The sequence below is a fragment of the Osmia bicornis genome, chromosome 10 (genome assembly GCF_907164935.1).
Source record: "Osmia bicornis bicornis chromosome 10, iOsmBic2.1, whole genome shotgun sequence".
NCBI classification, from domain to species: domain Eukaryota; kingdom Metazoa; phylum Arthropoda; class Insecta; order Hymenoptera; family Megachilidae; genus Osmia; species Osmia bicornis.
In genome coordinates, this window is record NC_060225.1 from 8466563 (window position 1) to 8489384 (window position 22822).

The following is a 22822-nucleotide window of genomic DNA, read 5'->3' on the forward strand; positions in this document are numbered from 1 at the left end:
AATATGTTGATTTAAATAATTATTTTTTATTTAAAGAAGTCTCATTTTGCAGCGAGATTTATTGAGTCAATACCTACTAACTACATGCTATCCTCGTCTGTGAGGCGCTTCTATTATTAGGAATGCATGAAGGTAGAGGAGTATCGCTATTTGCAATGTGTGGGAGAAGGATAGCGATAACGAACCGCCAATATCATCCATGAATTGGTCCCAAAACTAGCTTCTGGTATCAGGATCACAGAAAGTGGTAGGAGGTATCAGCCAAGTACGGAAAACCGCGTGGCCAGTGGGCGGTACTATCCTACAATGGTAGCCATGACACGCCTTTTTCATGATGGCCGCTGCTTACAAATCAGAATGATAGCCATGACACGCCTTTTTCATGATGGCCGCTGCTCACACATCAGAATGGTAGACGAAAATAACAACAAATTACTCACTTATTGCGAACAATTGGTTTATTTTTATAATTTATTCTAAAACTACGTGATAGTAAAAACTATTATATGTAAATTTTAATAATAAAATTATTATATGTAAAAATGATCAACAATTATATAAACAACTGCTTGTTGTGTTCCGTACAGTTGCTCTGTTATTACACATCCTGGTAATTAGTTTGCGATGGTTGCTGCATATATTTGGCTTCTATTTTATGAATTATAATTAATTTTTTAAATAATTTCCAGGGTATGCAGTTCGGGGAGCTACTGCTAGATGGCACCACATTCGATTTTGCCGTCGACGAATACAAATCGCTAGATTTGGAGTAGAGATATCAGGAGCTTCGAATGTGCAAGGAGGTCTATCGCCAGGAGGTAAACCAGCGGGAAAATATGAATTCTTCACTGTTTTCTCAGAACATATAAAAATAGGATAGAAAATTGGTATAATTACAGAGTAACAAATACAGTAATGTTTCAAGAATAAATAATATTAGATTTACGTATAATTGTATTTTCTTTTTTATTAAATGTAGCAAGTGATCAAAAGCCGTGTATCATCAGGAGTGGCAACCTTCCACATACTTGAAGTTGTGACCAAGAAATCTTGTGACTATTTTTAATTAAAATTCCTTATTTTCTAAGTTTCCTTGAAGTTTGATCTTCAAGCAGATTAATCGACACTTTTTTAATCGTCTTAATGTATTAAATATTCTGTATTATTTTAATATACACTTTATATAGTATTTGATATTGCGGGATATCACGCAATTAACATTGTCCATTAGGATAATTTACAACTAACGTAAAAGTTTCTACAAATAATATTCTTAATAAAAAGTGATTGAATATCTAATTGATGCATAATAAGATTGGTTATTTTTAGATATTATAAATTACACATCACTTTGACCGATTCCATCAGGTTGCATTAAATGCAGAAAGGCAACTCTCAGCCATTTTCATTCCGTACCTCGTGCATTTAGAGGTTTCCAAGATGGCGAAGAAAACGGTAGCGGATAAAACACCTCAAAACGAAGATAATATTAAAAATAACGACGATATACTAAACGATGATGAAGAACCGAATTTCAGTGATCCTGAGGGATTTGTGGATGATATCACTGATGAAGGTAAACACGATTTTTCGTAAATGACAATCCGACAGAAGTCGACGAACGGTGATTGAAAGCATGGCTGGGTATAATCGTGAATGTAGCATGCGAACTTAACCTTAAAGCATTTTCTTCGTATTAAAATATCGTATAAAATCAATATTTGTATATTTTTTACTCGTAGAACTTCTTGGTGATATTTTGAAGCAAAAACCATCAGAAACAGATGGTGTAGAATCGGTGATTGTTATCGATGGAGTGCCCCAGGTTGAACCAGAAAGATTGGAGAAACTTCAATCTGTGATTAGCAAAGTTTTAGGAAAGTTTGGCACAATTGTAAATCAATACTATCCTAAAAATGAAAATGGATATACTAAAGGGTGGGTGTACCTTCATTTTATGTGGTACCTAGTATAATTATATGTTGTAAAATATATTCAATTTATCCTTCTTTTAGGTATATATTCCTAGAATACAATAACCCTGTTAATGCTTTAGCAGCTGCTCAATCTGTAAATAATTACAAAATTGACAAACAGCACACTTTCAAAGTGAATTTATTTACTGATTTCAAGAAGTTCGAAGATATCCCAGACGAATGGGAGCCTCCAAAACCACAAGAATTTAAAGCTGCAGCAGATTTACACTATTATCTTTTAGAACCAGATGCTTATGATCAGTATTGTGTACTTTGTGGTAATGGTTCTTCTGTTACTGTTCAGGTTTGGCAGAATTCTGCCCCTGAACCATCATTGCTCGAAGAACGTGCTGTAAGTTATCACATTTTAATACGCGGTATAAATTGTTTTGCTTTTTTAAAACTAACGAAACTTGCATATTTTTAACAGCGTTGGACGGAGACGTATGTTAAGTGGTCTCCATTGGGCACGTATCTGGCAACATTTCATAAATTGGGTGTTGCATTATGGGGTGGTCCTCAGTTTGTACAGCAAGCTAGATTCAGTCAAAAGGGTGTCGAATGTATTGATTTTTCACCTTGCGAGCGTTATCTAGTAACGTACACTCCTCGAACTGATCTCGGTTCTGATCAGAAACGTCTTGTAATTTGGGATATTCTTACCGGTCAAGAGAAACGTTCCTTCTATGCGGACGGTTCATCGGTGTGGCCCATCTTCCGCTGGTCGCACGATGATAAATATCTTGCTCGTATGGGAGAAGATATTCTGAGCGTTTATGAAACACCTGTATGCTTCTTTCTTTTTTATTATTCTATATATTTGATGGTAAATTGGTAAATTACATTTATTATAAATGTTGCAGTCATTTGGATTATTGGATAAAAAAAGTATAAAAATTCCTGGAATCAGAGATTTCAGTTGGTCTCCCACTGATAACATTCTCGCATTCTGGGTACCAGAAGATAAGGATGTTCCAGCTAGAGTTACCCTTCTTGAGATTCCAAAGTAATCAATCCATCTATTTTAACAAATATTAACATTATTTTATAAATTAACTACCGGTTATTAATACACGATATATGATTTCAGTCGAAACGAAACACGTAACAAAAATTTGTTTAACGTAGCTGACTGTAAAATTTATTGGCAAAAGTCTGGAGATTATCTTTGCGTGAAAGTCGATCGTTTCGCCAAACGTAAGGAAAAAACAGAACAAAAGTATACGGTATGTTAAACTGATCATTGAATATAACAATATATGTATACATACCTATCTTATAAAAACAAGGTTTATTTTTACATTAACAGGGAATGTCGTACAACTTTGAAATTTTTCATATGAGGGAGAAACAAATTCCAGTTGATAGTGTAGAAATAAAGGAACCCATTCATGCTTTTGCCTGGGAACCTGTCGGCAGTAAATTTGCTATTATTCATGGGGACATTCCAAGTGTTAACGTTAGTTTTTATGAAGTACGATACGGCCATCAGCCTGCACTTCTAAGTAAGCTCTGATTTTGTAAATCTAAATTATAATTTTATACCAACCATCTGTACCTCGACTCCTATTTTATATTTGCTAGAAAAACTAGAGAAGAAGGCTTGCAATCACCTGTTTTGGTCACCTTCTGGACAATTCATTGTCCTCGCGGGATTGACAACCATGGCAGGAGCTTTGGAATTTATCGATACTAATGATTTTATCATCATGAACTCAACCGATCATTATCAAACATCAGACGTAGAATGGGATCCTACCGGGCGGTGTGTATATTTACTCACTCCTGGTTAAATAATTTACAAAAATTATGTAAATCTTTTATTATAATACATATATGAATTTTATTACAGGTATGTAGTGACTGCGGTCTCTAGTTGGAAAACTAGCGTTGACAATGGATATTGGATATGGACGTTCCAAGGTCGCATCTTAAAGAGAGTTAATCTTAATCAATTTAATCAATTGCTATGGCGACCACGACCACCAACGTTATTAACAGCGGAACAAATTAAAGAAATTAAGAAAAATTTGAAGAAATATTCCGCGCAGTTCGAAAGCAAAGATCGTATGCGATTGACACGTGCATCAAAGGTATTTAAATATTATATTAATATATATTTAATCTAAAGAACGCTTTTATTTGAGAAACAACTATTTTATAGGAACTGATTGAGAAACGTTGTGCTGCGATGAAAGCATTTGAGGAGTACCGTTCAAAACGTATTCAAGAATGGAACAATCAGAAAAAGCGACGTTTAGAATTACGCAGTGGTATGTATTAAAATATAATAATTTTATTTGATTTTCAAAATGACTAAAGTTCACATTATTGACACGATTATTTTTCTAGCTATCGATACCGATGAATTAGACTCTGATTCCAAGAATGTAGAAGAAGAAGTAATAGAATTTTTCGTCAAAGAAGAAACATTTGTCATTGACGATAAATAAAACTTTGTGGACAAAGTTTTCCTGTCTGCCATTTTTGGAAATCTCTAGTGCAAAACCGATCCAGTCATTTGTGAAAAGTGTTATCAAAGTAATTATCTCACGGGGCCGCATTAACTGTGGCTCTTAATAGTGAACTGAAATGATTGTTCTAAGTGGTTATGAACAGTTTCTCTTATACTATTTCAGCACTTTAATTGGAATTGCTTCCATTTTTTCGACGTTGCGTATGAAACGTCGTAACCATAGTACCATAAAGTTTTATCACGTTCCATACAGGATAGTAGTATGTCAATCAACAAATAATGATTACCAATATAAATATATACAACGTACCATTTTATTTAACGAACCCATAATTTGAATTATTTTAAATTTAACATATTTATTAATTGAAGAGGGACACCAAGATTTTTTATTTATATTTTTTCACTAATTTTAAATATATTGTAAATGATAAACGAAGAAAGTATGAATTAATAATCCGATTGATTATTTATTTTTTTATTTTTTTTATTTCGTACAATTGTTTTTTAGGAAACAATTAATATAAATAGATGCTCCCCTATTCTAGATTGTAAATTAGATTGCATGTGGTAGATATTCCATATGAATAACGCATGTTTAAAAATAATACCTAAATAGAACAACCGCAGCACATACCCACGCGGGCGGACTTCTATCCCGTTCAAGAAATGTCTTACTTGTTACTCGCTTCGCATTCGAAAATAGACGTTCTTGTTCTTTTTGCAATTTATCCTGTAAATCTTTATTTTTCGTCACAACTGCAATTTGAGTTTCTAAATCTCTCCTAACTGATCTGTAACCTGAAATTAATTCTTTTAATAACCATCATCTTGTATCTATTTATCTTCTAATGTTTATACGCTACCAAAATTGGGGGATCCAATGAGTGTAAGATAAGGCTTTTCTTGATGCGGTAAAGAATACCATAATCCTTTTGCATGATACGTCCAACCTGGCTTAACAAATTCCCATAAAGTGACTCTATTTTGCTGCCCTAGTTTGTTACAGGATTCCATGAACGATTCTTCTAATCTCGTATATGCTGTTGGAATGCTACTAGCTAAGCCTTTTGCCGCTAAATACAATTTTTATTCCACATTATATCATGAAAAAGAGAATTATTTATATATTTTCATAAAATTAACATACAAAAAAAGCCATTGGTAGTTGGATGTGCAGTCAAAAGATGACACGTTCCTTGGCAGTGTTTAAGTAATGCATTACTGTATTCGGAAGTTAAATTAAAATAACCAGTGGCTAGTTTCAACGTCGCACCAGGGGGTGTAGTCTGCAACACTTTCAGTGTTATCAGACTGTCATGATAGATATTTAATTGACCCATCTGTATCAAAGGAAAGATCCAAGTATCTGTATCTAAATCTTTTCCTGTTAAGATAATTAAAATTACACTATAATTCCATGTTCCTTATATCTATACATACAAGTCGTACCTAGTTTTTCAAAATCAGAACGTTCTTCTATTTCCCTCTGGAACAGAGTTCTCATGCTATCCGCAGCATGTTCAATGAATTTTGTAGGAGTTTTAAGAGGATGGGCTTTTATAGCTGAATTTAATATTGTACTTCCGTCGGGTTGAAGTACAAAACTAAAATTACCTACTCTTTCGACTAATTCGTCATAAAAATCACAAAGATCTTTACAATCTTCAATCAGAAAATAACGATCTTGTCGATTCGTAAAATAATCATTGCTAAGATTAGCACTAAAATGTTAAATTCAATTAAAAATGTTTTCCATATAACTGATCACATATTGAAATAACTTCTTGTAGAGGATCAAAGATTACCCGCTAATTATTATATCATTATCTATCATGTACAGTTTCATATGCTGTATCCCTACTAATTCATTGAAACGATCTGGTATGATCATTTTTAGAAATCCACGAAGTTTGGGAGTGTGATAGAGAAAAACTTGACAGCAATGGCCATGTTTTCCATTAAGTAACGGTTCCAGCATTTTACGCGAGTTTAATTTACCCCTAGATCCTCTCATAAAATCTAATAAAATTTTAACTTCGATGTTGCCATTGTTTACACTTAAAGCTTGATCTATAGCTTTTACCTAAAACAAAAATGCATTACCTTCAAGCTTTTCATTACTCAGATATTTACTAAACATCCTTACTAAATTAGATTCCAATTTTCCTGTGCCTAAATACAAGGACGCAAATGTTATTCTCTTCTTTGCATTTTTACATTTCTCTATGAGAGTAGAATAAAATATGCTTGGTTCATGAATGATCTTAATCTGAAAAGAGAAAAATGAATATGAAACTTATAGTTGCTTTAAGTTAAAAATCATTTACCTTTGATCCATTGATAGGAAAACAAGGAGCACTTTTGTGCAACCAAGACAAGGTGTGAAATTCAGGCTCCACTGTTTCTAATTCTAAATCTTTTTCTTCCGCTAACATACTAATTTGTGTAATATTTGTCGTTACGGGTGAACAAGAGAATCTTAATTCTGTTTGTTCATTTATTAACAGCTTCTTTGTATGAAACCTAAAAATCAATTTGAGATAAATTTCATGTTTTTGAAAAAGGTCTATGAAAGGAATATTAATCAATGTCGAATCAATAGGTGTATTCAAGTCGAGTATAGTAACATTTAAATAAAATTGTACGCGTTGAAAAACTGTAGCGTCACATGCACAGTATATACATTTCTTACGTCAAATCTACGTACGCATAGGTTAACACATCTTTATCTGTACTAAAATCGATGTAATTTAACACGACATATATCTTGTTATCGTTTGTCGCGCTTTACTTACCGCTTTAGATTTTTTGCGATCAAACTATGCATGAGGGAATCTTCAAATAAAGTAAAGCATTAATAAATAAAGGTTTCAAATTACAAACAATTCTTCCCTCTCGATCGCTAAGTTGCAACGCGCGCAATCTTTTGGACTTTCCATGTGTTACGTAAAAATATACGAATTGTGTTTGCATTTTTATCAGATATTCAGATAAAAAATGTTATCAATAAAGTATATGAAAAACAGTAAATCTACATTTTTTTTATATACAAATAAGTTGTTAGTAAACTGGTAATCTTCGTAGCATTTTAAATTTCAAAAATGTTAAGTTTCTTGTATAATATTGTATGTATTTTTTCTCAGATTTTTTCTCTGTGACGTACATGACATTCAGAAAACATTTCGTTATTAACAGGTACAACCTGTTCGTAATTTAATATTATACGCTACTTATAAAATATATTTTGCTTGAATCGTTACGTTCTACTTGAAATCAATTTTCAAACCTTATATGCGCAAACTGTCGCGAAGCGCCTCTTCACGGAAGCACTCAGAATTAGTGGTCGATAGAAAATAAAGAGTAACAGGGGTGATTGTAGAAGATTCATATTGAAATAGACGTAAAATGGATTTCAACATGAAGAAATTAGTGAAAGATGCTGGTGCTGCATTTAGCAGGGTTGTACAGGTAACAAAGTCTCGTTACAACAATTCAACATATTTTCTTTGTCAAGAAAATATTCTTGTTAAGATACTTGCGACTTCGATCACTGTCATTTCTGACATTTTATACCTTTTACAACGAAGAACAATTCTTAATGAAACGATGCCAAATTGACATTTAATCTTCGATATTTGTAGAATAATATATTTTATAAACAGTTTTCTTTAGCGTTCACGATCGTCATAGTTTTGTTCGGAACTTTCGCTAATTATTCTAAGTTTAATTGATAACCGAGGTTAGTAAAAAATATAGTAAATCTCGATAATTGTTGTGTTCTACACTGTGCTATTTGTTAACTTTCTTGTTTCTTATGGCATCATTTCAATGAAGTAAGTCTTCTTTCTTGTTTGTTGGCCTTAATAATAAGAGAAGACAGATTTAGAATATCTCTGAGTTAAATAATTAATCATTCGATGACTCAGAACATATCAAATAAGTTGGATGACTAAGACCATTGCCCTCTTTAATTTAATGATGTCTTATAATGTTTCTCTTGTACATAATGAAGAGATATTTAAAAACAACAAAGATACTTATATTTTAATTTAATATTTCTATTTTTCCAGTTGACTGAAGAAACACTGGGAACATCTGAGAAAACTGAATTAGATGCACATTTAGAATATCTCTCAGAAAGAGCAAATGCAACAAAAACATGGACTGAAAAGATTCTTAGGAATATGGAGTCTGTGCTTACTCCAAATCCAGGTAATATAAAATTGATTATACAGTTGTTAAGATAGTATAATTAATTTGAAATATCTTATTGCAGGCAATAGAATTGAGGACTTCTTTTTTGAAAAGATCGATAAGAAGAAGCCTAATAGATTGAGCAATTTAGAATATGTAGGCATGGATATGATAGAAGCTGGAAATGATTTTGGTCCAGGAATTGCTTATGGTTGGAATAAATGTTACTTGCTTAATTCATTGATTCTTACATGTTTATTTCTGATAAGCTTAATTTTATAATGTAGGCAGTGCACTGATAAAAGTTGGCCAGTGTCAACAAAAATTAGGTCAGATCGAAAGAAGTTTCATTGAAGCTGCAGCTAATTGTTATATACACCCCTTAAGAAAATTTCTGGAAGGTGAAATGAAAACTGTTATCAAAGAGATGTCTATATTAGAAAATAAACGGTACAGATTTCATTTATTCATACCTAAATATTATTTAGTTTTAATTGAAAATTTCGTTACTTTTAGATTGGATTTAGATGCCTGCAAGAACAGAGTGAGGAAGGCAAGAAGTATGCTTGGCCAGCAGAGTGTAAGTTCTATTATTTTACATTTTATTTAATTATGCCCTCTGTTCGTTTATCATGTGTTTGTCCTGTACTTTGCTGCATTTCATAGGAGTCTGGTGTATCACCTGAGGTGTTATTAGACCAGGTATTAACGTAACTGATACCTTTAATGGTTTTGAGAATTTATAACTAGTGTTATATTTTTTTTCTACAAAAATATTGTTATAAATGATACCATCATCTTCGAATCTGTTCACTCGCTGTATCGCACCATTTTATTATTCGTCTTATCTGAAACGCGTATACTCTTTGCTTTCGTTATATGTATAAACAAATCAGACGCTATATTTAGTACGATATTTTAATTATAAACAAGCAATAAAACTGTTTATTGCTCTACTCAGGCAGAGAGGGAGCTGAGAGTAGCACAGTCGGAGTTCGATCGTCAAGCAGAAATCGTGAAATTGCTACTTGAAGGAGTTTCGAGTTCTCAGGCTGGACATTTGCGTTGTTTGCACGAATTCGTCGAGGCCCAAGCCCGTCATTACGCTCAGTGTCATGCGACTATGCAAGATTTACAACGTGAACTTGCCGGGTAAGACGACAAATTGATCTTGTAAGTTTTTTTTTTTTTCTTTTCAAACTATCTCTTAATTATCCTGCACCATCCCTTATACAGCTATCCCACTCTCTGGTGATCCGAGTGAGTAATGTTTAACAATTATTCGATGCTATGTCACGTATGACAAGTGAAAGTATTTAGAAAAAGCTTAATAGAACCATTACTCATTCGCAGAGATCATCGTGCTCTGTAGATACTTATAAATGTAAATTTGTTACCCAAGCTTATTTCTATAAATACACAGATTAACTTTTCACTGTTTCTTTCTTTTAATAGTTACCGTGTTTTGTTGTAAATATATACGCTTCATCGTAGGAGTTGATTTATTTTCATTTCTTTTACAGTTCTATGCTTATTATATTAATTTACTCCTTTAATGTACTCTTTCTATTCTCTATCTTTGCTTGCATGATTGGGATTGCAGGGGGCGTCAGCCGAGTCCTTTGCTGCGAGTCAACAGCGAAGATGTGATCGAGTTAACACCTTCGTCCTCCCAATCCCAAAGTTCCTCTGTATATCCACCACTAGCTGATTTTACCTATGTTACTGCCACTTTTGAAACCACCGTTACCGAGACCGATACTTCAAAAGTTTAGCCTTAGAAATCGATAATTCTATTCACACTAAAGGCAGTAACTGATCCTTGTATTTGAAATACATATATGAGAAACAAGACAGCTTAGGGTACAGAATTTGTTCTCTGTAGTGCAGGGTATTTGTTAAATCGTACAACGATTCTAGAGATACGTTGAATATTTTTAGTCCATACTGTCATTGTTGAACTTGTAATTGACAGAAATCAACTAATAAATTACATTTTGAAATGTTCAATTACAGTTATTATCTTTCTCAAGATAGAGAGCTACAGTTTCGTTGTATTTTCTGTTAAAATTATATTTGATCAGTCTTCATTTCTGGTGCATGCTGTTAATTTTATCTATCAAGCAGTAGTTTCTAACAAGTGTTATTTCCCAAAACTGTTAATCTAACATCTTTCCTTACTTTGTTTTCTCCTACTCGTCTGATTGCTTATGCCTCTCTGTGTGTATCAATATAACTATCAATTAATCTCAATTAATATTCGTTTACGTTCAGCATGTTTACTGTATAAAATATACATTAAGTATATTGGTAGCATAATTAATGGAAGGTTAGATATATTTTTTATTTTCAAAATTTCATATTGCTAATCCTAATATTGAATTATTCAGACATAAAACCTCGAACAATAGTTTTATGGTATTCTTACATATACCAATACTGACTCACTCTTAAGAGCATGTTCAGCATACTCAACCAAAATTGTACTTTATCCTACCCAGCTTATCTGGGGGTCCTTATCATCCGACAACCCCACCAACATCCAACGCTTCAGCGGCAAATGGTCAAGAACGTGCAAGGGTATTATGCGATTATGAGGCGAGGGATTCTAGTGAATTAAGTGTCATGCAAGACGAGGTAACAAAATTTGTGATTTAGACAAGAGGTAGCATGTTCACAGTATGGCCATACAAATGACATGTGTCTCGTTATTAGAAGCTATATTGAATTTATAGCTTTTTCTCGATTTGAAAAATTTGCTACCTTTATTTCAAACAATTGATTTTCAATTTAATTTCATCGGTTCTGTAAGAAATTCTTTCTTTTCTAGAAATTTTGTAGAATAAAATAACTGTATAGTTATAGCTGCCAGATTCAGTGCAATATGGTACATTCTTACTCCGCTATTAATATTAATACTCTCTTCGTAATAATTTCTTATTCTCACATAACTCAACATCGAATTTTCAAACATATTCGTAGCTTACACGAACTTTCCATATGTAAAATAGAAGTAGAATGTTAAAAAAAAGAATGTAAATAAATTCCTATACTTTTATGTATCAATGGAATTGCAAGATATTGTAAAGTATGTTAGGATTATGTATGATACTCAAGTAAAATAGCTTAAGTGTTCTGTATGTTAAAATCTGCATTTTTATAGTTTTGGCAATATACTTTTAAGAATTGTGCATGATACCTGTATTTTAATTTTAAGTTTTATACCGAGCGTTCGGTTAGGGGTGGACATCCTTTCAGGGGATGGTAGCTGGGGTGAATCTCAACCATTTTTTCCTTTATTAAAATGCTTGGTAAGGCTTAGTTTTTGAGTTATTAATTAAAAATACCGAGCAATCAGAGCGAGCTCTGATAATTCGGTGTTTTTAATTAATAACTCAAAAACTAAGTCTTAACGAACATCTCAGGGGGCTACCACCCTTTCAAAGAATACCTATCCCTAGCCGAACACCCTCTATATGTATACTAGTTTTCTTATTTTTGTTAAACTTTATTCTTAGTGTTCGATATTCGCATTTGTTCTGGTTCGTTTGTATATTTGTTTAGATATCAGACATTGTTATGCATATACATCTATTAAGCAGCATAAAAATAAATATATATATATGTATATTTATTCAAACTTTGCATGTATTAAATAAATTTTCATTTCATTCCGTTAAATGTATTTCATGTGTTTTTAACTTTACAGGTTTCTTCAGCTTCTCTGGCCTTTTAATTTCAGCTTCTTTTTTTTATTTAATTAACACAGTTTAAAATTTGACGAATATTAACTATCTTTTAGGTAATCACTGTTATTGAAATACCTGGTGACGAAGACTACGTTATCGGTATAAGAGGAAATCAACGAGGAAAAGTACCCAAAGCATACTTAGAATCGCTTCTTGTTTGCGAATGAGAACTTAATTGTTAATTAGCCTTAATGCACATTCCATTGTATTTTAAAATTTTACTCTATCGTTCAATTGAAACTGCCTTATTCGTGTAGATACATTCAACAATTTCTCTGCTTTGTGTAATAAATTTGAAAAATACCCTAACTTTCAAAATATGAGGCGGTAAAGTCACACTTTTTGGAAGAGTTTAATTAAAAATGTGGCACGAAACGAATACTATAAGCTCAAGCTGCATATCAATAAATAAAGAGTCAATTCTGAGAAATATAAAGATCTAATTCAGTTAGGGAATGTTTCTGTAATTACAAAACTGTTCCAACTAAGCACCTGTTCTACAAATATTGAAACCATGTTATATATTAATACTGTCTATAATATCAATAAAATTATTCGTTGTTTGAAATAAATATTGCTTGATGTAAGAAAGAAAATCCTTAAAAAATATTGTTTTTATAATTTTATTGATAATCAATAGAATATAAAATTACTTCTTTTTCGATACACCGACTGTACGTCCACGACGACCGGTGGTCTTTGTATGCTGACCGCGTACGCGAAGACCCCAATAATGACGCAAACCTCTGTGAGCACGGATCTTTTTCATACGTTCCAAATCCTCACGAAGTTTCGAATCCAGATAAGAGCTAGTGAGCTACAAAACAAGAAAATTCTTTATTAAAAGTATCAAAGTAAGATATAATATATTATTTATAATTTATATGTTGCACATTAACATTCTAAGTTCCAGTATGCTATTTAACTTGTCAATGTTAATTAGCAAGCCAATGTGCAGTTTCTTTTGCACGCAATACCAGCTAATCTATGCTCTAAATACATATGATTAGTCGTGAAGTCGTGCTATATGTTAATAAAAATGATAATTTTATCCGTACATATAATAGTTTCCTGATCTTACATACCTGGGAGTATTTACCATCAACAATATCCTTCTGCCTATTCAAGAACCAATCAGGGATTTTGTACTGCCTAGGATTGGCCATTATGGTAACTATTTTTTCAACCTTGTAACAAATGAATACATTTATAATTACAGGACAAATAAATATTTGAAAATTTTAATTATTAGTTCTTACCTCTTCCTCTGAACATTCTCCAGCCCGTTTGTCTAAATCAATATCAGCCTTTTTCAAAACAATATTGGCATAACGACGACCAACACCCTTAATTGCTGTCATAGCGAACATGACTTTTCTGTTACCATCGATATTCGTGCCCATGACACGAAGAATGTGCTGGAATTTCTCTGGAATTACGAGCGACTACAACAGAAATTTTAAACGTCATATTCCTGATCAAGATATCAACGTTAACGTGCGATTTAATTTCCAAAGAAATATATAAATGTTATCGAATTATTTACACAATTACTTTTGCATCTAGTTAAGAAGAAATATAAAGTCATAAAGCGTATAATAATAAAACCAATACATTAGGATTTTTTAACAATAAAATTGTATCACCTAGAACCTAACACGTGATGAAATATAACATTTTCAGGGAAAAATTCAAAAATATTTTCATAATTAATTGTGTAAATAATATTTATGTAATGTATTTTCAAAATTTATTACATATTACATAGGATTCACATTAAAATTATAGATTTTACAATGTAATAAACAAAACTCACCATCTTGCCAATCCGTTTTCCACCGAAAGAGACAGAACCGGAAGTGCAATCTTTTTCCTAAAGAGGGCACAAATAGTCGATTATCGAAGTCGTTGATCGATAGATGGCTCTGCTAGTGCAGTGATTGGAAGCTACGCGTGCGCATCAAAAAACCGTAATGTATATTTTAATTTAAGATATTCATTAGAATAATTATCGTTCATGTATACGTTTAACATATTCTCCTTGTAAAATAGAAAAGGTTTATATATATATTACTAACATTAGTCTATAATTGCAGGTGGAGTTTCGATGTCAATTGTTCGTTACTGCAGCATTGGCGGGAAGCATAGTGAAACAAAATGAAGTAGTATTTACATACGAATGCACAATTTGCATAATACTATTAAGGTAGCTATATTTTATCCACTAATAAGTAAATTAATGCGACATTAATGAAAATATATTTCCTAGAATATAGGTTCATGAAACGTATTGGACCAATACACTCTTAGTCGACAAGACGCCATTAAACACAAACACTATAGAAAGGAGGGAAAACAATGGAGGACATATTGAAATAAATCGACACGTGTTCATTAATTAAGGTATTTACACGTTAACATCGAACTGCATGTAAGATCAATATGTAACCTAAAATTGATTTATATTTTTCTATCGAGTTAAATATTTTTCAATATCGTAGCGAACGGTCTGGCGAACGTTTCGAAAAATTTTTGAACACGTTCGTAGTAAAATCTGTCTCGCGGGTATAGTTTCGATAACTCAATAAAAAGCGAAAGACTGAAAAGTAATCGTGTATCTGCAGAGCGAGATGGGGAGGAAGAGGAGGGCAGTTTTCTATGGGATACGATTTCCTGCTCGGCTTTCCGTACATCTTCCCTTTCTTTCATCCCCGGATCCAAGAGGGTGGAGGAAAAACGAGCATCCAGAGGGTAATCGGGAGAAGGAATTCCGAGGTATGATACCCCTCTGATTCGTTTTACGATGGTCGTTTCCTCGAATTAGGACGGAATAAGAAAGAATTCGTCAATCCACTGATTTCGAGCAATCCAGCTTTATCCTGTTCGCGCGCGTACACGGATAGATCCCATAAAACGTGGAAAAGTTCATATACGAGCATGGGAAACAGGAGCATGCGTTGAAACGAGACAGAGCTTTTATTATACGTATTCTCGAGTAGATTTGCTATGATGTAGATTTTAATAACATTCAACAAACGCGTGGAGAAGTTTATAATGTTCAACGCGCGGCTAGACTTAGAAAAATTTAAATATCTTTGACTGCCAAACTATTAATATTTATTTTTGTATCATTTATGAAATGATTTCTGATAGAAAAACAAGGTAATTGAAAGTAATGGTAGGTGTGATTGTGTTAATATCGTGATTTCTGCGAGGAATAAAGGAAAAGTTGACCGTTCAGCCGTGTAACAGAAGAGACATTCAACGATACAGAGCACCTATGGTCAGCGGCACGTGCTGACATATGGGCTTTAGGGCTTTACTGCTATCCAGTGGTCTCTTTGCGGGGGTGGTAAATGGGGTGTCATCGTGTTAAATGGCCCTGATGGCCGCGGATCTATTCAAGGTTTACCTTCGCCAACACTCAAAACCAATTCTTGCGGCTAATTTCCGCCGTTTATACGTTTAATTGCCTTTTCAAGCCACCTGGACTACACCGGGGGGCTGCACGACGTTAGGAAACCGATTTCATCCGATAGAATTTCAAATTGTCTCGTTTATAGATTCCCGAAACCTATTGATTTTCATTGCCATCCAAGATTGATTTAACTCTGTCGTTCATCGCACAGGACATCAGTCAGTCGAATAGTTTTTTTTTTCTATGATAAATTGTTGATGGATTTATAGCGCTCGCAGTTGCAGTAAACGCAACCAGGGATGCAATTTTACGACCCAAGATGGGAAAGATTCGTGCTGCTTCCGTAGCGAAAAAAATAAGGACTACCGTCAAATGCGTTGCGATGCGGTTTTATGACGATGAATGAGAGAAGTCGTTTCCGAGTTGAACAGAGGCCTCAGTGTACATCATCTTCTCGTACCTGCATCCTTGTCGCCAAGGTCGTTTCCTTCTTCCTAAAATCGACTTTCCAATCGGCTACTGAACGCCCTATTACCTGACGTTACTCTTCCCTCAGGTAACAGCGGGGCATAAATCATGTCCGTTTTATCGACGATTATTATTTATCATAACTTTCTCTTCTCAGCATCCCTTGCTTTCTAATATCCTCCTTAATTTTTAATAAAATTCTTCAATGATCAATAATGATTATAGAGGACCTCTTTGTTTTCTATTACATCTTTTTATATTGAATAAAATATCGCATCTTGTTTAGTAAATTCGCAGCTGTGGAACGATTGCCGTAGCTCGAAACTTTCTACTCCTCATGGAAGTATGATCGGCAATAATGCACAGTACGATCGCGTTGAAACGGTGACCGTGACGAAAGTTGATTTCCCAGCACGGTACCATTTCCAGCAGCCTCTTCGGCTTTGCAAGAGCCACCCGCAATCTTTGTCGGTAAACAGGGACTCGTAAATTACGGTACGAACGTCTCAATGTTGGCAAGGGACCCTAGCCTCCCCATTGTCTACGAGGTACCGACATGTTAGACACGCACCCTGAAATCCGAGTTAACCGAAACAGCTCTTTCGAACAGCGGACTAGGCCAATGGAAGCGTTAAGTTTTCAATATAAAACGTTTATCAAAAATCATCGTCGATAAGATATTTCGAACGCGTTTTAAGCTCGAGAAACCGCTACGAAATTCATTCGTTTTCTTCCTCCGCATCCTCTACCCCTTTGATGGACGCGTTTCCTCGCACACAGTGATAACATCGTTGCGTATATACGGAACATAGACGCAGCTAAGGCTGCGGCGTCGGGACGCAGGTGGCGATGCTCAGAGCCAATTATGCGAACGCGCCCCGACGTCGGCGTCGTTCTCGCAAATCCCTATCCTCGCGTTTAAAGCCGCGCGAGGGGTGCCAGAGAGAGAGAGAGAAGTTTAACTTGTCTACGCTATAACGGATTAACGGGCACGATTTATTCGCAAGTAATTGCTTCCGCCCTTTAATTAACTCGCATTTATTTCACGTAATGGCGACCGCTTGCCAGCGGTACACGAACTTTTCGACGAAAGAGCCTCGCGAAAGAAGACGATCCTCGTTCGTTACCTGCGCGAACGTCTCCTCGTTTCAAAGAGAATCTATCTCTGTTTTCAATTTTAACTATGATTAGTTGGATAAACAAAAAGCTCATCGGTTAAGGGTTAATTTAGACCGGGCGTTTTGTAAATGGTTCCCTTAAGTTTCGCGTCGCGACGGAAAGATGCATTAGGGTAGCGTACATCAATGGAAGAGATTCAAAATTCTATCGGCGATTGATATCTCTGGAGGGTGGAAATTTTACTCGAACGGCCCGGGGAACCTGGGGCTGTCGGATACGCGGAGAGACTCATAGTCGCCATTTTGAGAACGATAAAATATCCTAGGGGTTGAGCCTTATCTTTCCTATTATCGATAGCTGGCAGAGGACCAATATGGCCACGGTACCAGTCGCCATGGTTACTTCGGGCATACTTGTTCCAGCAACGGCAATCCCATCATCCCTACTATTATCATGCCTTACCATAAATAAGAAGAAGCCACTCTTTTACTTTGTCCAAGAAAATGTCCAAGTCCTTTGGAGAATTATACTTTATCGCGATTGGGAAAAGATTTGAAATTTTTAAAGCGAGTCTTCCGATTGGAATGACCGGCAACCATTTGATACGATTAGAAAATATAACAAAATCATTTGTACAATCATTTTCCTTGGACTTCAAGCTTTAAATTGATGCGACACAAGTGCTGTTTCGAACAACTTTTATGTCATGAAATTATGAAAGATCGTTCGAGCCGATATTAATAGCTCCATTGTTACAAGTCATTTTCACACATAATCTTAATACATTATCCCCCGGATAATCTGCGAAAAGTGGGAGGATATTCGTTGACAAAACAGCGTTCAGAAGAGTCACAACAATCGCCGTGGGAGACATGGAATAATCAGCTAGATCGGAAAGAGGCCGAAGAGGATTCCCAGGAGGGCTTTCACCGGCACGAGTGTCACGCCGTCAAAGATTTTCTCGTCTCGGGATTAGCCATGGGCCCACCTCCTGGGCGAGGATACTTGTTATCCTGTCTAAGGACGGCACGTCAAAATATTGTGTCAAGGGCACCTGAACCATTGTCGAAGGGACATTTTGTACAAGAGCGCCGTGTACTTCTAACACGTGGCGAACGATATCCATCGACTAGCAACATCGATTTAGAACCTCTCATCGTTTTATCTAATAATTTCCTTCGAGCGAGTCAAATCCTCTCGTTAAATCAGCAAGCGCTCGATAAAAACTCGAGCAACAGCTACTGAAGTTGCTCGCAAGATTATCTTCCGCGCTGGCGGAAACGACAGGAGACGAAGCAATTTCCAGTTATCATGCTTTCGGTCTACAGAAACAAGAACGTGGAGGACGATAAATCTGTTGTCTCCTGTCCACCCGTCTCCTCGTGATTCACGATTCCCCCAGGATCGGCTGCATTCTGGCACGATCGCCGCGCCTCTTCGTTCGCTTCAACAGCGGCATTATTCAGACTTTTCTTCAAACACCGCAGAATCGAAGGAGAATTTATCTGCGCTATGTCTAACAGCAGCTTTTTAAAATTGATACCCCCGAGAAATATGGGATACTTGGAAAGGGAACGAGCGAGGTATGGAGAAGGCCCGTTACGGCACTGCGGCTTCCTTATCTCCCGGGTGAATCCCCTTCGTGGGGGATGAAACGAAGGTCCGCGGGTACATAATAGCCAAGATGGCGGCACCCGGTGTTATCACTCGTTCAGAGGGAGTATGGCAACCGAATTGGATTGGGTGGCAGCCAATACGGCGGCTCTCGTCAGCGATATCATCGCCCTCCGGCCTTTCCATTCTCTCAAACAGCAGCCCCGATTCGAAGTTACGTTTCGTCAGTGAAAAACAGTCGTACCCACGAAGCTTGGAGTTTCATGAAAATCACGACTGCGAAGCCGAAACGGCTTTAGATTTCTCGATTTTCCAGCGTTACAACATTTCGGATCGAAGAAACGTGTTTCTTGAAGGATGAGGACACGCAGGGTGGCGTCCTTGGACCGATGGCAGTCGAACGAGGGAAATGTTGAATAGAGAAACTGGGTTGGTGTGTCGAGAACGGACATAAATCTTCTTTTCCTCCGCCGATCTAGGGGACTCGGTCAATATTTCCAAAATATTTAACAGGCTTCCCGTGGTGCGGGCACGCGCCACTTTGGATCACCAGCATCCACCCTTCTTTCTCTTTTTCCACCGACGAGTCGAAGATAATTCGAAGAGTCTTGCTGACAACGACCTTGACCGAAAGCCGGAAGAAGAAAGTTTTATTGGGGCATAAATACGTCGTTCGAGACTTGAAGAAACATTTACGACCCTTTCACATTCTCCTTTTGTACTGCACTGCTTCCTACTTACCGGGCTTCCGAATTTTTACCGGAGAAACGAACCTTCTCCACTGTCGAGAGATGGAAAGAACGTTAGGAAAAGGAACGCGGATACGATTGGTCGGAGTCGGTACGTCACGCCTCACGCACATGGATTCTAGATCATCGCGCACTAATGGCCGATGCGATCACACGCTAATCGCGTTGCCAAAGAAGAAAAACGAAACTTCGCGACAAAGCGAGGATCAAACGTGAGGATTGGGCGGAGCGTGCGAAGTGCTCCTGCTAGTTTCAGTTTATATTAATCAAAGGAGGGTTGGAAAATTCATCTTTCTCTATTTTTAGAGAGATAAATAAAAGACTAAATGCAAGAGAAATTGAATAGGAAGGAACAAGGTCTATCCAATACAATCATCATTAGTGAAACTTCACCGTTAGCAATTGTGTTTGGGAACATTAATTGTCCAAGTATGGACAGTTATTCTCAGTAGTAGTCAAATTGTGAACGCCATACAGTAAACTCCTTCTTTGGATTTTCTATTGAACATTCCTGGGTGGGCAGTAAAGGTTCGTTGACAGTGGGTGGTCAACGAGGCACTAAATCGAGAATTTTGCTTTGAAAATAAATTCAATTATAGGTTCGTCCAGTTTTATGGTTAATTAACACTGAAAGTGGTAGGAAAAGCGTGATTTAAAATTACGTGTCATAGAAGGGTTCTCTCTAATTGGATCCTAAACGGTTCAGTCTCGACCCCTAATTTGCGCTTGTTACGTCATATTGCACCTCGAATCGGCTCCGTATCGGTTCGTGTTAACTTCCGGCAGTTTCCTCAAGGTTAAAGCGAAGGAAAGCGAAAGAGTATAGGTGGAAGTTTCGAAGGAAAAGGCAATGGGAAAATGGTAAGCCGTGCAGGAGGGTTTGGTTTGCGTGAGAGCTACCGTGCGTCCAACTTTTCCGATGATTTACGGAAGCCCGGGACAAAGCTACAAGGTAGCCTCATAAAATAATAAACCTTCTATTAGGGCTGACTCGTTTCCTCTTCGACTTCCTCCGCTGTTACGGTTATACGCACCGTGGCACTTACTCGGACGCGACCGATACGACAGCTTCACGGTGCACTGTTATTTATAACGGCTGCAACTAATTTGTCGATCTATGAAAAATCGCGAAACCAGGAAATATACGGTGGAACATTCATTATTCTAACGTTAGTTAGACAAGATTCTGGGTAATTAACAGGCGTTTGTAAAAATGGCGATGTTCCGGCTTCCATCTTTTCCCTTCGAAATCGCGGGGGAGACTGAACAATGAGGCTAATAGGGCCTTATATATACAGTCGGGGACGAAAATAAATGGACACTGTTTAAAACAGAATATCTTAATTAAAATTGGACCAAATCACTTGAGGTTTCTCGAGAAGCTGTAAAAATTAATTTTGTTGAAATCGTGAAAAATAAATAGCGAAGACAAATATTTCGTCAACGCAATTAAAAATTATAAGTAATTAAAATTTCCGAAAATCACGACTTTTCACCTAAAATTATAAATAGCATACATGTAACTTATTCGAATCTACGAAAGACATATTTTAAATTTTCATTATAAAAATAAAAAAGTTAGAAAATTACTCTTCACTATTTTTTTCCACGATTTCAACAAATTGTAATTTTTAAAAATGTCAAAAGCACATATTTTAGCTTCACTTATTTTCATCCCCGACTGTACATATAAGTCTTCGGGCGGGAAAATTAGAATGAAACATCGAATAAATTATGAACGAACAAAAGTTAACAATTAGCGTTGTAATTAGTCTTAAGAGTGAGATATAAAAGATCGTTCTGGCAACGTGTATAAAGAGATAAAGTTACATAAAGCCGCGGATCTCATCAGGACGTAGGTCGATCGTAAAACGAGGCAAAGGGTTTCCACACGTTCCCTGTGGAAGCTAATAAAGGTTAGAGAAGAGACAGCAACGTAGCCGGCTATAGGTGAGTTAATTCCATCAAGGGAGACCTGATTCATTATCCAATATCGGACCCCGTAAATCCTGGCTAGGCCAAATAAATTATCGTCCTGAAACCGTGTCGCGTTCGCTTCCCTCGCTTTCCCGCATTTCCAAGTTATCGAATCCCTTCTTTCCTACCGTTACCAAGTGTCTAGATTCGAGTTGCAAAATTTTATTTTACCGAAACCTCATTGAGATAAGGTAATTCGGTCCACCGCATTGGCCAGAACCTCGGTTCGTCCTTGCGTGTTTGCGGAAAAATTCCTTGGAAAATGTGGCTCCTCTACGCGAGGCTGCGGCCTCCAGATACAATCGGGGGTCGTAAATTTTTTCGAAAAATCCTGCCTTCGAACAGAGGTTTATGCGTTTACGCATTTATGCTCTCGCAGTTTACCAGGTTCTACCTTTTTGATCTTCCACCACCTGAATTCGCTCGTTCGAATTATCCATCATCTGCCTCTTTCAACGTGTTTATTGAAAATAAGAAACAAGATGTGCTAAGATACACGTGGTTTAATTTATTTCATTCCGAGGAGTTACGTTTATTGACACTGTCGGACTGTAAAGTATGATTTACAAGATATGGAAAATTTTGGAAAATTCCTGCGCCCCTGGAATATTCTTAACCGTACGACAATGGACTGTCGGAGGGTAGGTTTTGGTAGAAATTACTGCGTTTTGCAGTCAACTAAGAAAGGTCCGTGCGGACGGGCATTGGGTGACGAAAAGACTTGGCAGCAATAAATCTTCGGATGGTTTTATTTTGGTTTATTATCTGTCCAGCCTTTTCCGTAGCTCGTCTTCTCTCTCTCTGTTGTGCCTAGGCTTTGCCGAGTTTTCCGAGACTAGCGACACAGTCTGTGTATTGCCTGTAAGAGGTAAAGGAAAACAACGAGAGGAAGATCACAGCGGATGCCTCAGCTCGATTTTTCCCCCTTTTATGTGCCCGAACAGAAACTGTTTCGTAGCCGCTTTCTCGAATTCGCAAAAGTCGTTTCCAAGTTTCGGTACAATTTCATCGTTTTATGACGTTCCACAGGAACTCCATTAGAGAAGGAAACAGGAAATTGTTGAAAATTCTTCTTATAA

At 36.2% G+C, this 22822-nt stretch overlaps 4 protein-coding genes and 1 long non-coding RNA gene across 13 annotated transcripts in view; 3 read left to right on the forward strand and 2 right to left on the reverse strand.

Moving 5' to 3' along the window:
- Window positions 1-776: 776 nt before the first annotated feature.
- On the forward strand, window positions 777-4769 carry LOC114876270 (eukaryotic translation initiation factor 3 subunit B). 4 transcript variants are annotated; one of them, XM_029187542.2, is made up of 13 exons: window positions 777-818; window positions 980-1033; window positions 1369-1576; window positions 1743-1938; window positions 2016-2328; window positions 2407-2763; window positions 2840-2982; window positions 3067-3202; window positions 3286-3481; window positions 3561-3741; window positions 3829-4069; window positions 4141-4249; window positions 4329-4769. In XM_029187542.2, the coding sequence occupies exons 1-13, from the start codon at window positions 792-794 to the stop codon at window positions 4427-4429; spliced, it is 2262 nt and encodes a 753-aa protein (XP_029043375.2). In that variant the 5' UTR covers window positions 777-791; the 3' UTR covers window positions 4430-4769. The 4 variants fall into 4 exon arrangements, with proteins under 4 accessions (XP_029043375.2, XP_029043376.1, XP_029043378.1 ...); XM_029187543.2 differs by lacking the exon at window positions 777-818 and having other exon boundaries at window positions 1013-1248; window positions 1330-1576; XM_029187545.2 differs by lacking the exon at window positions 777-818 and having other exon boundaries at window positions 1013-1052.
- Window positions 4770-4909: 140 nt separating this feature from the next.
- LOC114876244 (CDP-diacylglycerol--glycerol-3-phosphate 3-phosphatidyltransferase, mitochondrial) lies at window positions 4910-7652 on the reverse strand. The gene is made up of 8 exons (XM_029187486.2): window positions 7251-7652; window positions 6783-6978; window positions 6602-6724; window positions 6261-6538; window positions 5905-6176; window positions 5603-5839; window positions 5319-5528; window positions 4910-5253 (listed from the first exon to the last, which is right to left on the reverse strand). The coding sequence occupies exons 1-8, from the start codon at window positions 7280-7282 to the stop codon at window positions 5051-5053; spliced, it is 1551 nt and encodes a 516-aa protein (XP_029043319.1). The 5' UTR covers window positions 7283-7652; the 3' UTR covers window positions 4910-5050.
- Window positions 7653-7777: 125 nt separating this feature from the next.
- On the forward strand, window positions 7778-12911 carry LOC114876246 (endophilin-B1). 6 transcript variants are annotated; one of them, XM_029187489.2, is made up of 9 exons: window positions 7778-7923; window positions 8526-8667; window positions 8732-8860; window positions 8937-9099; window positions 9166-9229; window positions 9316-9351; window positions 9611-9801; window positions 11151-11286; window positions 12452-12911. In XM_029187489.2, exons 1-9 carry the CDS (start codon window positions 7861-7863, stop codon window positions 12563-12565), a joined length of 1038 nt encoding a protein of 345 aa, XP_029043322.1. In that variant the 5' UTR covers window positions 7778-7860; the 3' UTR covers window positions 12566-12911. The 6 variants fall into 6 exon arrangements, with proteins under 6 accessions (XP_029043322.1, XP_029043323.1, XP_029043327.1 ...); XM_029187490.2 differs by lacking the exon at window positions 9316-9351; XM_029187494.2 differs by lacking the exon at window positions 11151-11286 and having other exon boundaries at window positions 12452-12540.
- A 94-nt stretch (window positions 12912-13005) lies between these two features.
- On the reverse strand, window positions 13006-14307 carry LOC114876247 (40S ribosomal protein S18). The gene is made up of 4 exons (XM_029187495.2): window positions 14215-14307; window positions 13658-13843; window positions 13484-13585; window positions 13006-13215 (listed from the first exon to the last, which is right to left on the reverse strand). The coding sequence occupies exons 1-4, from the start codon at window positions 14215-14217 to the stop codon at window positions 13048-13050; spliced, it is 459 nt and encodes a 152-aa protein (XP_029043328.1). The 5' UTR covers window positions 14218-14307; the 3' UTR covers window positions 13006-13047.
- A 3-nt stretch (window positions 14308-14310) lies between these two features.
- Window positions 14311-22822, forward strand: part of LOC114876248 — a 28130-nt gene continuing 19618 nt past the window's right edge. Inside the window, exons 1-4 of the long non-coding RNA XR_003789345.2 lie at window positions 14311-14368; window positions 14495-14604; window positions 14668-14801; window positions 15023-15173. This is a non-coding gene — a long non-coding RNA (uncharacterized LOC114876248). The remainder of the gene's footprint in view (window positions 14369-14494; window positions 14605-14667; window positions 14802-15022; window positions 15174-22822) is intronic.

Coding starts and splice junctions, on each gene's coding strand:
- LOC114876270 (XM_029187542.2), top strand. CDS start 792: ATGTGCAAGGAGGTCTATCGCCAGGAG. Junction 2,764..2,839: donor TGAGCGTTTATGAAACACCT/GTATGCTTCTTT, acceptor TAAATGTTGCAG/TCATTTGGATTATTGGATAA. Junction 3,482..3,560: donor CCATCAGCCTGCACTTCTAA/GTAAGCTCTGAT, acceptor TATATTTGCTAG/AAAAACTAGAGAAGAAGGCT.
- LOC114876244 (XM_029187486.2), bottom strand. CDS start 7,282: ATGCATAGTTTGATCGCAAAAAATCTAAAGCG. Junction 6,539..6,601: donor GAAAATTGGAATCTAATTTA/GTAAGGATGTTT, acceptor TTTTTGTTTTAG/GTAAAAGCTATAGATCAAGC. Junction 5,254..5,318: donor CATTGGATCCCCCAATTTTG/GTAGCGTATAAA, acceptor AATTAATTTCAG/GTTACAGATCAGTTAGGAGA.
- LOC114876246 (XM_029187489.2), top strand. CDS start 7,861: ATGGATTTCAACATGAAGAAATTAGTGAAAGATGCTGGTGCTGCATTT. Junction 9,100..9,165: donor TCTATATTAGAAAATAAACG/GTACAGATTTCA, acceptor CGTTACTTTTAG/ATTGGATTTAGATGCCTGCA. Junction 9,802..11,150: donor TTACAACGTGAACTTGCCGG/GTAAGACGACAA, acceptor TATCCTACCCAG/CTTATCTGGGGGTCCTTATC.
- LOC114876247 (XM_029187495.2), bottom strand. Junction 13,586..13,657: donor GAGAATGTTCAGAGGAAGAG/GTAAGAACTAAT, acceptor ATTTGTTACAAG/GTTGAAAAAATAGTTACCAT. Junction 13,216..13,483: donor TTGATGGTAAATACTCCCAG/GTATGTAAGATC, acceptor CTTGTTTTGTAG/CTCACTAGCTCTTATCTGGA.